Source organism: Meriones unguiculatus, chromosome 3, assembly GCF_030254825.1.
Source record: "Meriones unguiculatus strain TT.TT164.6M chromosome 3, Bangor_MerUng_6.1, whole genome shotgun sequence".
In the NCBI taxonomy this organism is placed as follows: Eukaryota; Metazoa; Chordata; class Mammalia; order Rodentia; family Muridae; genus Meriones; species Meriones unguiculatus.
Window position 1 is genome coordinate 60,373,367 of NC_083351.1, and position 12,807 is coordinate 60,386,173.

Here is a 12,807-nt window from a genome sequence, read left to right on the forward strand (position 1 = left end):
GGCCACAGAGGATGACAATGCAGCCACTCCTGATGAGATCTGATAGACCAAGATGAGAAGGAGAGGGGGACCTCCCATATCAGTGGACTTGGGGAAGGGCAGGGGTGAAGAAGGGGGAGGGAAGGTGGGATTGGGAGGGGAGGAGGGAGGGGCTTATGGGGGGATACAAAGTGAATAAACTGTAATTAATAAAAGTTTAAAAATTCAAATGAAGGTTTGAGGGATGGCTAAGCATTTAACAGTGTGTACTGTTATTCCAGAGGTCCTGAATTCAGTTCCCAGAACCCATGGGGAGGGGCTCACTAGCTTTAACTCCTGCTCTAGGACCTAACATTCTCTTCTGGCCTCTGTGGGACCTGATGTGTACTGCATATAGTCACAGATTCATAAATACAATATCATATTCATAAATACAATATATTCATAAAAACAAATATCTTCTTTTAACTTATAAGAAAGAATTATTCCCAGCCCTGGAACTGTTCAGTAACGAGGAGGGAAGGAAAGGAGAGGAGAGAGGGGAATGAGGAGTAGGGGAGCAGGAACAGTCTATAAGACAATAATATAAGAATGGGAATAGGTGGGAAATTGTAGTCACTGCTCCTCAAACAATTACAGACACATGCAAAGCATATTCAACAGAATTAGAAATTGTGTATTATAGCCTAGCTGGGATTTTTCCCCAGAAAGCAAGGATTGCTGGATATCATTCTTGACATTATCTCATTAAAAGTGAAAAATCAGGTGGGTTGTAGGGTGCTTGCCTACGACACAAGGTCTGTACTTGATTCTCCAGCTTTAAAAGAAGAAGAAGAAGAAGAAGAAGTATACCTTCTGCCATTCTCAATGGATGCAGAAAAATCATATGACAAAAATTCAACATCGTTTTAGGAGGAGGTAGGGAAAGCATTAGCACACTAAAAATATAAGAAAATTCCAGTTGACAAAAAAAATGTATGCTAAAATTACAGCAAGCTTTCCATTCAATAGCAAAGGTTACAAGACAGCGTTAAGAACAGAATAAGGATACTAGTTATCATTGATAATTATTTAACCTTGCACTTGAGGAATCAGCCAAAGGATGGGAGTTAGGGGAAGACACACACATACAGACACACACACCTCATGTGCTTAGATGTGCCAGAGAATCCACTAACAAATGGAAATACTATGGTTCGGCAAAACTGTCAGGCACAAAAGCATACAGAATTCATCACTTTAAAAAACTAACCGCAAGTGCTTTAAAAAGCATACAAACCTTTTTGCAGAGAAAACCCCTAAACTTTACTGAAGAGACAAAGAACCTATGCCAGTTAGTTTTAACTGTCACCGTGGGAGAGAGTTTTCTGAACTATCTCTCGATGAAGCTGACCTGTGGGCATGTCTGTGGTGGACTGTCTAACTAACAGAGATGTGACGACCTGCCCAGCTGCGCGGGGCAGGGTTTCAGGAGCTGTGCTCTCAACTGCAGAGAAGTGAAGAAAGCAGAGAGGCAGCAGGCTCTGCACTGTGTGTGACTAGCTGACTGGCTTCCTGCCTTCATTTCCTCCAAATGATGGACTGCACGTACCCTGGCCCTGTAAGTCGAACAAGCTGTTTCTTCTTTATGTTGCTTTTGGTCAGGGTATTTTATCACAGCAAAAGAGTGAAACTACTACAGAGCCCCAGCACAAATGTGTTCTCAGTTGAAAAGGTTGATAACATTTAAATTCTGTGAATCCCATTTAAGTTAACTTACAAAATACGTGATGTATATAATTTGGTAAAATCCTTAAAAAGGAAAATTTTGACTCATATGGGATTAAAAGTTAAACTGCTACCACTACATTCTAAGTCAGTCACAATCCCAAACACTGGCCATGATGCAGAGCAGCAGGGATCCTTATTCCTTGACAGTAGGAATGCAAAATGGTGGTTACTTCAAAAGACACTTTGGCAGTTTCTTACATAGTTGAACATGAGCTTATTATTATGGTATAATCCAGCAATCGGTGTGTTGTAAGCATTGACCCAAATAAGTAAAAAACAAGTCCAAACAAGATGCTCTCGAAGGAGAGAGCAAATGTTGGAAACAAATTATGCTATAAGTATATGTAATACTTGGCAATAAAAAGAAATGGACTGTCAGGTCCTAAAAAGTTGGGGGATGGAAACCTAAGTGTACATTGCTAAGTGAAAGAAGCCAATCTGAAAAGGCCACATGCTGTACAGTTCCAGCTACACAACATTCTGGAAAAGGCAGCAGCTATAAAAAGGGAAGTAGACATTCAGGTTAGAGGTAGGGAGGAAGGATGTCCAGTTAGTGTCATTTGGGGTCAATGACACTACTCTATGCCAAACCTATAGAAAGCCCAGCTCCCAGGTTGAGCCCTCGTGTACACTGCAGGCTTTAGGCAGTCACCATGTCAGTATTGGCTCATCGATCACTAAGTAAATGTCAACAGGACGGGCTCCACTCTGCAGTTTTTGTTATCTGGGCTCTGAAAACCAAAGTCCATTTAGGAAGGTAGATGCTTGACCACAGCCTTGCTGTGCTGACGCAGCTCATGGTGAAGTTAGTGAGCTGATGCTGCCGGTCCAGGCACTACACCAAAAGACAATTTTAAAAAGCTAAGGACATCACACACTAGACAAACAGGCTGATGGAGCTGAAGAGTGTGACAGAACTCGAGGTGGCATTCCTGGTCAAGAGTGGAAGACTGACCTAAGTCTTAGTGCCAACTGACTCTCTATGCTAGTTTGAATGAGAATGGCCTCCAACGGGGCCATATGTTTGAATACTTGGTCCCCAGGTGGCAGAAGGAAGTATGACCTTGTTGGAGAAAGTGTGGGTTGGGCTTTGAGGTTTCATGCTAGGCCCAGTCTGTCTGTCTGTCTCCCTCTGTTACATGTCAAGATGTATGCCCTCAGCTATCTCTTCATTCCATCATTATGGACTCTAATCCTCTAAAACCATAAGCCAAATTAAATGCTTTTTCATATAAGGTGCCTTGGTCACTATGTTTTATTACAGAAACAGAAAAGTAGACAGACACTTTATTTCAGGGGGAAATACTTACGATGGATTCCTGGTGCATAGTGCATAAAAGTCAGCTCCAAATAAATTTTTGTCTTCCTTGTGCTTGGTCATGAGAATTCATTTTAATAAGTCATGCTTTAGAAGGAAAGTAGTGACTTCAATTACACATTGGCAGGATTTGAATACCCAAGTGTAAAGAGTTAAAATGATTATAGGACTGTCCTATAATCAATAGGACTGACCTACAATCAATAGGACTGACCTACAGTGAAATCTGGGCAAAAGAAATATTTGGTGCCAAGTATCAAGCCTGTCAGTGAGTCTGATGTTTATTCAATGAGAAGAGATCCCTGTCCCTGACTGACATTGTGTCAGTTAAAGTACTCCCAGAGGCCCGTATCTTTAATACCTTGCCTCGTTAAACTTAGCCTTGACATCCGACCAGAAAGATGGCCCTGGGCAGAGCTTTTCTCCGTCTGCATACTGAAGGGTTGAGAGGAATGTGGCCTCAGCACCTGCCTCTGCAGATCCTACAGCTGAGAAAGGGAGTGCTTTTGAACCTCATTCTGCCCAGAGGCCCATTCCCTTGGGCTAAGGGGTGATAAAAAGCCTAGCATACAGGTACTTTTCCCCATTCATTATAACAAAACGATGCTCTCTCGTGCCAAGACTGCTGCCAAGAGCCGGGAGGGCCACTCATGGGAGGGGGCTGTTGCGGCCCTGCAGAGGATTCCTATCAAGAGCCCATGAGCAGGCAGGAATTTTCCACTCCAGGCAGCACTGGCCTAGGAAATCCCCAGCCTGCCTGCTGTTTGTCATCACAGCAGCCTGCAGAATGATGACAAGGACCCTGAACTCTGAGTGACCCTGAGATCTCTGGTAGTCTGGATTCAAGACACTTTGCTGGTCAATAAACACCAGCTTCTCTTAGCCAGCCACCCTGCCCTGGGAGCATTCTCTAAGTCTGACCGGCCAGTCCCAGCCCTGAAAACACACTCCTTTTACCCACCCTGTTGCATCTCTACTGGCCTGGTTTTGCCTTTTTTTTTCCTTCCAACATTACTGTCCTTGTTTTACTCCTTGGATATCCTTTCAAGTCCTGGTCTTCACACTTCTGAAATTCTATATTCTAGAAGATATCAGCTGAGGACAGCAACTTATGTTTGGCTCCAAGGAGGGCAAGGGGTCGGGAAGCAGCAGGAGGCTGAGTTCTCTTACCTGAGATGGTGCCAGCCAGGCTGCTCTCCATCCCAGCAGGCCTCCTACTGCATCAGTCAGTGCTGGTGAGGTCTCAGCCCTGCCACCTGGGGGTAAGATGGGAGGAAAGAGAAAGAATGGCCAGTGACACATGGACAAAACCCATTTTCCCAGCCCCTCTCCCATCTCATAGCCCATGCTCTTTTGGGGAGTTCTGTCCACTCCCTAGGGTAAAATGTGCAGATGGGAAGGTAAATGGGCATAAAGAGGAAATGGCCCGAGACAAGCCTCGGTGTGCCCGAGATGAAAAGATGGCTGAATAGCTGATCTGGATAAAAACCCAAGCCTCCTAACTCCCCACAGCAGAGTTTCAGGGCCCACACTGTCAGCACAGAGGGTGTGTGAGGAGCATGCCACCTGAGAACCAGGCACATGGGGTAGGGTTAGCTATGGGGCGCCCTGTTCAAGAAGCCCCCTGGAGGGGCTGGGGATGTGACTCCGTAGCAGAGCGCTTGCCTAGCGTGTGCAAGGCCTGGAATTCAATCCCCAGCACTATCACCAAAACCAAAACAACATCTGGCAGGCAGACCTTCTTCCACATGGCCTGAATCAATGGGATACTTCCAATGTCCCAGAACAAACCCCTTCAGGACATCCCACAGCTGCTGCTGCTGCTGCTGCTGCTGCTGCTGCTGCTGCTGCTCCCTCTGCCTCCGCCGCCACCAATGCCACCAAAAACATGCTAGCCCACCACCCCCAAGTTCATGAGTAGCATTAGTTAATCTTGTTTTACAATCATCTTTTGAACCATTCCCAGCTGCTTCCCTTTATACCTGGGACAGACCATGCAGCTGCTTGGGTGTCCTGGTCTGACCTGCTCTGCTCTGTCATCCCTACAGTCTCTGTCTTGCTTCCTTCTTCTGCTTAAGTGTTAGCTTTCCAGAGTGGCTGGCTCACCCTGAGACCTCTGTGCACAAGCCTAACCCCTCTCATTTTTCTCTTCCATTCCCCTATATTTAGAAAAGTGTGAGACAGGGTCTTGTGTAGCCCAGGCTAGCCCTGCTTATCAAGTACCCAGGGATGACCTTTAGTTTATGACCTTCCACTTCCGTCTCCCTAGTGCTGCCATCACAGGCCTGTGCCTGGCTTTTTATGCAGTGCTAGGGATAGAACTCAAGGCTTCCAGCCTGCTCTGGAGTCTCTCTACCAACTGAGCCACATCCCCCAGCTCACCTCCAGCACTTACTGATCTGTGTATCCCGCCCTCTGCCTGGCTTTGAGCTGTGGCTCACAGGTAGGCTCATGCTATCCACCACAGTGACGTGACTGTCCCTTCTAAGGTTGGAGTCTGGCTTCACCCACTAATAACCCCTTACTTAGCACAAGTGGTTAGCTGCCCCATGCAAACTCAAAGCTGGCTTCATGCTGGTTCTGGACAGGGGCTTCCTGGTACTTTTGATTGGGTTATCTTCAGATAGAAAACCGAGTCTGGGACCTAGAGACCCCTCATAAAGACCAGCCCTTGATGGGGCTGGAGAGATGGCTCAGTGGCTAAGAGCGCTGTCTGTTCTTCCAGAGGTCCTGACTTCGTTCCCAACAACTACAAGGTGGCTTCCAACCATCCACACTGGGGTCTGGTGCCTTCCCTGGCATGCAGGTGTGCATGCAGTCAGAGCACTCAAATACATAAAGTAAATTTTAAAATCTTAAAAAAATAAAAAGACCAGCCCTTGCTTTGATAATCCCCCAGACCACCTCCCTGAGTCTGCTCTGGGAGTTCTTACTCAGGCTAGAAATCAGTGCCCTGACTAGAAAGGGGAACCCCAGCTATAAGGAAGGGAGGGGACACCTTTTTCTCAGAGCATTTTCTTTAGAAACTTGTAATCGCTAAGCTCTGGCCCTGTCCTATCTAAACAGTTGTAGATCTTTTCAAAATTGAATAAGCCTCCTTCCAGCTTGACAACCCACTAATTTGGTTTCCTCAAGGGTCATAAAAATATGATGTTTATTTTTAACTTGGATAAGGGCAATTATCTAGCAGACAGTCACCCCAACGGCCAGGTGAATTCGCAATGAGCTGCGTGTGACATGTGACATCCTGCTGCCCGAGGACCAGCCATGATTTGTTGTGAGAGCGTGTGTGTGCAGTGGGAGGCATCTGCCTGGGCTATATCTGGGGCTTGAGTTCCACTGTCTGGCAATGCCCTCGTTCTCATTAATATTCATTCAATGAACAAAATAAGCCTCTTTCTCTGTTACCGAGCGGAGAACTCTTCTGCAGGGGCTGGAGGTTTTGTTTGCAGCTGTTTCCCCACGGGGGTCTGGGAAGCACTCCCACTGTTTTCTCATAAACTCTGGTGGGCAGAGAGGAGGGAGCAGCAGGGAGTGGAAGGCAAGCCTTACCTGAAGGGGCACCTGGGGCCCCGTCCACTCACAACCTCCAGGTCCTTCTCTGTGAGTTTCCGCATTCCACACCTTGGGGACCACCTCAAGAGGCCTAGAGAGCCTCCAACAGAGAGGTCACCTGGCCATGGGGAGGTGTGGACTGAGAGAGTGTGGGTCAGAAATTCAGGACAAGGCTAGAGACTTGGGACTCGCCTACACCACACACGGGAGGCCCTAACCCACCCAGTCAGAGCCCCACTTTATCCACCCTGGCCTCTAAGAACTGATTAAAAGATGCAACCAGAAGGGCTTTGTTTCCTGGTGACCCAGCCTGAGGACACCTGGATATGTCTGTTCAGGCTACCCCAGGCAGGGACTAAAGCAACTCTTCTGGGGTCTCAGTGGGGACAGAAGCAAGGAGACCCACGCAGGCCCAAAGGAATGAGGATAGAATTGCGAGGGGAATACAGAAGAGGCAGAGATAGGTGGAAGCGGGCCATGGCTTTTGAGACCCACTTCCTATGTGTTACAGTCTGCAGAACAGCACCCTAGGACAGCCAAGCCCAAGGCCGGCCCCACACACGGACACTCCTCTCAGGCCTCCCACACCACCCGAGACCCTCTCATTCCATCTCTCATTCTGTTACCCCATTTACATCCTCCCTGCTCATAACCCACCTGACGCAGCAGTCAGCTGGTGGGAGTGAGGAGGTGAGCAGGCTGTCCACCTGAACACCCTGGCAGGACACAGGAGCTGAGGGCCAGGCGTGCCCACACACGCACTACTTCCTATATAACCTCAAGAGCCAGGATGAACAGGTTGCTCTATCACAGGGGGCCTGAACCCCAGTCTCGACCTTCTCCTCCATCCACCACCCACGAGGACAGGACAGGACACACACAAGATAAGGCCCCTAGTCACCTCCATCTTCCGGGAGCCTCCTCAAGCCTAGATACCCACACTGGGTCAGGTTGCAGTTCGGAAATGAACTCCCCTGATGGGAAGTCCCCAAACCACCAGCTGCTCGGCCAACTGCAAAAACACAAAGAGGGGATTGTGGCCTGACACAGGTGGCGACTGGGGAGATAACAAGGGGACTTTGGTGTCAGCACGGACTGACGTGCATGAGGTGCACAAGTGGGAGCCAGATGAGGCCAAGTGCCAGGGACAAGCAAGTCAAGGATCTGCCTGGGGCTCTCCACTTACCCCTCCCACAGTGCAGGCCCCGGCCCAGGGTCAGAAGTGAGCAATGGATTAAACCTCATGTCTCTTTTGTCACCAGTAAAGCAGGGCTTCCAATGCCAAAGCCCATCGACTGGCTTTTCTCAGTCCAGAGATCCCACAAGGTCCTCATCCTATGGCGCTCTCACCTGTCCCAACAGCCCTTTACCTTCCCAGGAGACCCAGGCAGAAGACAGCCTGCCTCAGCCCCCCCACCAACCCCCTACCCAACTTCCCTTTCTAATAGATACATATTCCAGAGAACTCACTGGCCCTACCTGTCCTCAGAGCACCCACCAAGGACCGCCTCCTGCTCGCTTTCCCTGCCTGCCTGCTCGCTTTCCCTGCCTGCCTGCCTCACCAGGGCATTACCAGAAAGCTGGGACAACACCTACACACGGAAAGGGGACAGCACGTCTGTACCCCCGTGCCAAGGGGGTTCTTAGCTCTCCCCGTGGGGCAGAGGAGGTGCATTCCCCATCTCCCCCACTGGTCTGTGACCTAGGGAAAGACAGAAGAGGTGGTCACTGGGAACAATGGGAATGTCACCAGCTGCTGCTCACTGAACAAGGACCGAGCACTCGGCAAGCACAGCCCACATCATCCTTCAGCAAAGGAAATCCTGCCTTAGAGCAATTCAGTCATGGCTCAGGATCATGTAAATGCTGGCACCAGGATGCAACCAGGGCAGCCTTGCCCGCTCTGGAGCCCTCTACATAACTATGTGGCCTCTGAGAGATGAGGGACTTACATGGAAGGTACCTGCAGCCACACCAACCCTAAACTTCCAGTCCCCCATTTTCAGGAGTTTGGCATCTGTGTCCAAATGTGTTAAATTCAAATAAGCTGGAGGTGGCTGGTCAGTTAAGAGCGCTGGCTGCTCTTCCAGAGGTTCAACTGCCGGAACTCACAACTGTCTGTAAATCCAGCTCCAGGGGATCTGACACCTCGCACAGAAATACATGCAGGCAAAACATCAACGCACAAAAAATAAAAATAAAATAATTTTTAAAATACAACAATAAGCATCCTGAAATCCAAACAACTTTAAAATCCAGTTTCTCAATCAAACTGGTCACATGGAAGTGCTCAAAGGCCACATGCAGTTGTCCCACTGTGACTGACTGCCAAGGCCACCGCTGTCTTCCAGGAGCTCTGGCAAGCTTGCCCTGCCAGAACCCTGACACAAAAGAGGCTCCACACACACTGAAGACTGGCTAATCAACTTGAAGACTTAAAAGCCATCCCTCCTCTGGGTCCAGCCCTTTGTCACTGACAACAGATTCACTCTGCCTGGGAAAGGATTTCAGTCAAACATGACCAGAGGTGAACAGGGAGCCGAGAAAACACAGCTGAGTGCACACATGCACACTTAAGCATCCCATCCAGCTAAGCAAACAGAAGCAGATTCGGTTAGCCACGGCCAGCCTCACCTGGTGCTGTGCGGAAGACAGTCTGAGAGAACCAAGAACCACATGAAGTTAATATACACTCACTACAGTGCACTGTTGTAACTGTTACATGGTATCATTTATTGACCTTACCCTCTCCCTGTGTATAACTTATAAATCAAACTGTGCTGGAAAAGACACTACAGCCCAATATTAACTGCAGCTTCAAACGTCTGCTGGGAGTCAGGCAACATCGGAGCATGTCCCTCAGACAGCTGGCGGACTGGAGACTGTACAGAGGAAAGTATCTCGTATCTCAAAATATAGGCATGGGGGCTGGAGAGGTGACTCGCTGGTGAAGAGCGTTTGCAGCTCTTGCAGAGGACGGGGTTCGGTTCCCGGCATCCGCGTGATGGCTACAATCGAGTGGATCTGACTCCCTCGTCTGGTCTGTGTGCATGTCTATGTGGTGCATGGACATACACGCGGGCAAAGCACTCAGACACATAAAGGAAAAATAAGTCCTCGTTAAAAAGATTCATTTCCAACAGCCTACACGCATGCCAGTGTGGGGCGTGTCGACGCCAATCTCTACACGGTCCGCTGTGACAACTCTGAATCAGTCATGACACACGTGTTCTCAAAGCTGAATGTAGTGATACATTCACGTAATACAAGCTGTTCAAGGCTAGCCTAAGTTACATATCATGTAGCCTGGGCTATATGAAACCCAATCTGAAAAAAAAAAAAAAACAAAACACAGAACTTAGGGAGGCAGGAACAGATGTCCCTAAGCAGCCTTGTGGGGCATATAGACCAATGTGTGCAATGTGAGGCTCTCCAGGGCCAACCCACACAGAAGCAAGTGGGCCCCTTCCCGTCTACCAACTCTGGGTATGCTGAATTAACCCCAGTCTAAATCATTAGCCCAAGTTTCTTCCTTGAACCCATACCCAATGTTGGCAAACTTCTTCCAGGCCTATCACCAATTCTGAGTCCAGATCTCACTGTTTCTCACCTAAATGACTTAAAAATAAGGCAGTGAGAAGATTGTTTAATACAGTGGTTCTCAACAGTAGGTCGAACAAGCCTTTCAACACTGGTTGCCTGAAGACCATTGGAAAACACAGATATTACAGTACAGTTTATAACAGTAGCCAAATTACCGCTATGAGATAGCAACAAGAATAATTTTAAGATTGGTGGTCCCCACAACATGAGGAACTGTATTAAAGGGTCACAGCATTAGTGGTTTTACTAAACCACTGGCTTGGTAAAAGTGCTTGACATGTAAGACTGTTGACCTAAGCCTAATACCCAGAATCCATGTAATCTACAGGAGAGAACCAACTCTCAAAAAATGTTTCTCTCTCTCTCTCTCTCTCTCTCTCTCTCTCACACACACACACACACACACAAATCAGTCAATAATAGTTAGCTTTGCTGATTTTCTTGGTTGCTCCAAATCCATCTGCCATCCAGAACCCAGACTGATTTTTCTTTTTGTTTCTTAAAATCTTTTTCTTTGTTTTTTTTTTTTTTTTTGGGGGGGGGGTTGTTTTGCTTTGTTTGTTTGTTTTTGGAGACAGAGTTTCTCTGTAGCCCATGCTGGCCTTAAACTCAAAAAGAGATCTGCCTGCCTCTGTCTACTGAGTGCTAGGATTAAAGGCCTGTGCCACCACCGACTGGCTCCAGACTGATTTTTCCAAAACTGCAATTGGGACATTTCACTCCCTCAACATACCTCAAGGGTATGTTAATCTCTACATCTAATCTCCCTGGCACCTGGAGATTTAGACGAAAATGTCTTGGCAAGGCCATTCAAAATTTAGTCTTTGATTTTCTTTCCTCATTGCCCCCAGCATATCACCCAATTTCCAGAGTCACTGTGTCCTCACCCACCTGCACACCTATAAGCTCTGTCTTGGAGTGACGTTGGCCACAATGGCCCTTCCTGACCCAAATCAGGGGTCATTTTGCCAGAGACAGACACCATTTGGAGACACGAAGCTAGAGTTTAACTATGTGTCATCCAGCTATGTGCCTGTGGGGTAAATGTCATCGTCATGCTTTCTGTTACCACCAACAGACCAAACACATCCTAACACCGAGGCCTCTATCCGCAGCACACAGTCCAGGCCTCGGCCTTGTAAACCATTACAAACCATGTACTAGGCTTCACGCACAGAAACGTCAGCCCACAACTGATTGGTAGAAGCACACAATCAGGGAACCTTGGAACTGACAGGACAAATCCTCCGGGATGTTTTCATGTCATTGCTTAACACAACTAAAAGCCAAGAACAAACAAAGTGTCACTACCTCCAACCTCAGGCGGCACACCTCACCTCCTCTACATCCCCGGGGCCCACACCCACTGAGGCTGCTGCAGTCGGACTCTGCTAACTAGCCCCCCAGCCGCGCACACAGCTGTTACTTCTGCGTGTGTTCCTCTTGCCTGTTCTCCACCTCTATTCTTATCCGGGCTCCCAGAAACGCTCACTTAGGGATCACCTACTTTTGAGTCTGTCTATAGCCAGCACTGGAGTTCCTGCCCCCAGAAGCACATCTACTCCGGGAGCAGACACAAATGGGAAACTCAGAACCACCAGTTGGCTCAGGAGGGGCCGTGCAGGCGACTCTCCAACGGTCCCACACACACACCCGCCCCCGATTTCGCTGCCCTGGCCTGCTGCCCTCCCGCTGAGCCGGGCAGGGTGCTGGTGGTGCAGGAAATCGGGGCCCAGAGCTGGGGTGCGCGCGGGACTCGGGCACTTCCAGGCCCCAGACCCATCCTTCCTCTCCAGCCCGGGACAGCGGAGCAGCACGGAGCAGCCCGGCGGGGCGCTGGTCCGTCCCTGCACCGCCCCTCCCCGCCCGAACTGCACAGGGACTCGCGGGGAGGGGGCCTGAGAAATAAATACCTTTGACTTTGTGGCTAAGGTTAACGGGAACTGTTACCAAAAGGGCGACTTGGGCACTGGGCTCCGTGCCACGGCCAGTCCCGGGGTAGGCAGGGCAGGCGGGCGCACGTGATTGGTCGGTCGCCCTGCACCGCCCCGTCTGTGGATTGGCTGCGCGGCTCAGATGACACTCCCGGCCCTATTGGAGCTGCCCGCGGGGCGTCCCCTTTGTTCTCCGGAGCCAATAGTCAGGGTCTGACCTCGCCCGCGGGCGCGCGGCCCTGTGCGGCGAACAGAGCGCCGAGCACCGCTGGGCTGGGGAAGGCGGTCCCGAGTCCCGTGCCCGGCGCGCGGTCGCTGCGCTCCGTCCGCCAGGTGCACCGGGTCTTCCAGCGCTCTGCCTCCCGCGCAAGCGCTTCCTGACATCTGAACTCTCGGCATGGGTGCGGGGTACCGCGGTGCCACTGGGCGTCCCGGAACACATAGAATGTACCACTCTTAGGAGCCCTCTCGAGAGGAGGTCTGCTTTAGTGAGGCCCTTTTTCCTTATTCCCTGAAAGCTGTGTTCGGGTGGCACTGCACACGCCTGCCTGTTACGCGTTGGAGGGCTCTTGTGCCTCAGGAGTGAGCCATCTCCAGCACCTCAGCAGACCACAGTGAGTCGCGAGAAATAATGTCTGGAGCTGTCTG

General features: G+C 49.5%; 1 protein-coding gene across 9 annotated transcripts in view; it reads right to left on the reverse strand.

The window, feature by feature from the left end:
* Positions 1-12,262, reverse strand: part of Znf775 (zinc finger protein 775) — a 17,070-nt gene extending 4,808 nt beyond the window's left edge. Inside the window, exons 1-4 of one of the 9 annotated variants that reach the window (XM_060380054.1) lie at positions 12,139-12,242; positions 7,524-7,634; positions 6,620-6,740; positions 4,238-4,323 (exon numbers count right to left, since the gene is read on the reverse strand). In XM_060380054.1, the coding sequence (XP_060236037.1) occupies positions 4,238-4,268 (31 nt within the window). In that variant the 5' untranslated portion in view covers positions 4,269-4,323; positions 6,620-6,740; positions 7,524-7,634; positions 12,139-12,242. The other 8 variants (XM_060380051.1, XM_060380055.1, XM_060380052.1 and 5 more) reach the window with 8 other exon arrangements.
* Positions 12,263-12,807: the final 545 nt, after the last annotated feature.